The following is a 773-nucleotide window of genomic DNA, read 5'->3' as shown; positions in this document are numbered from 1 at the left end:
AAGGTTTCTCCCCAGTGTGAATTCTGAGATGTCGAGTAAGGTTTGAGCGCTGGCTAAAGGCTTTGCCACATTCTTTACATTGGTAAGGGGTCTCTCCAGTATGGATGCTCTGATGTCTAAGAAGGTAGGGGTGCCTGCTAAAGTCTTTGCCACATTGCCGATATTTGTCAAGTCCCTCTTTGATGTGGATTTGCCTGTGTCTATTTAGTGATGAGCAGTCCTTAAAGGTTTTACCACATTCTTCACATTTGTACAATTTCTCTCCAGCATGCATTCGTTGATGTTGAGATAGTGCCGAGTGCCAATGAAAGACTATGCCACAGGCCTTACAAGTGTACCTTTTCTCTCCAGGACCAATTGTCTTATGTGCATTTAGTCTTTGTGACTGACTCAACACACTTCCAGATTTATTACACGTGTATGTGTTTTTTCCCACACAAATTGTTTGATGATCACCAACACTGGAGGACTCCTTCAGATCTTTCCCACAGGTATTATAAGGATTTTCTCTCATATGCATACTCTTCTGTATAATATGTTTAGATCTTTGAGGCAAAACTTCTTCACCTTTATCACATACAAAATGGTTGTCTGGCAAATGAGTACTCAGATATTTGTTAACATTTGAGCCCTGGTTAAATGTTTTCTCAGATTCACTGCAAGGAGCAATTCTATGCCCATTGAAAATATTCTCGTAGTTGTATAGGGTTGACTCCTTTCTGACATGCCCCTCAAATTGACACCTCGTTACACTTTCATCTTCATTTTTAAAT

General features: G+C 40.1%; 1 protein-coding gene across 1 annotated transcript in view; it reads right to left on the bottom strand.

The window, feature by feature from the left end:
* Nucleotides 1–274, bottom strand: part of LOC125916057 (zinc finger protein 345-like) — a 1,295-nt gene extending 1,021 nt beyond the window's left edge. The window contains 1 exon segment of the mRNA XM_049622234.1: nt 2–274. Within this exon segment, the coding sequence (XP_049478191.1) occupies nt 2–274 (273 nt within the window).
* Between the last annotated feature and the right edge of the window lie 499 nt (nt 275–773).

Source organism: Panthera uncia, assembly GCF_023721935.1.
Source record: "Panthera uncia isolate 11264 chromosome E2 unlocalized genomic scaffold, Puncia_PCG_1.0 HiC_scaffold_19, whole genome shotgun sequence".
Lineage (NCBI taxonomy): Eukaryota > Metazoa > Chordata > Mammalia > Carnivora > Felidae > Panthera > Panthera uncia.
The sequence above is the reverse complement of the archived record's forward strand: the minus strand, read 5'-3'. Positions and strand labels throughout refer to the sequence as shown.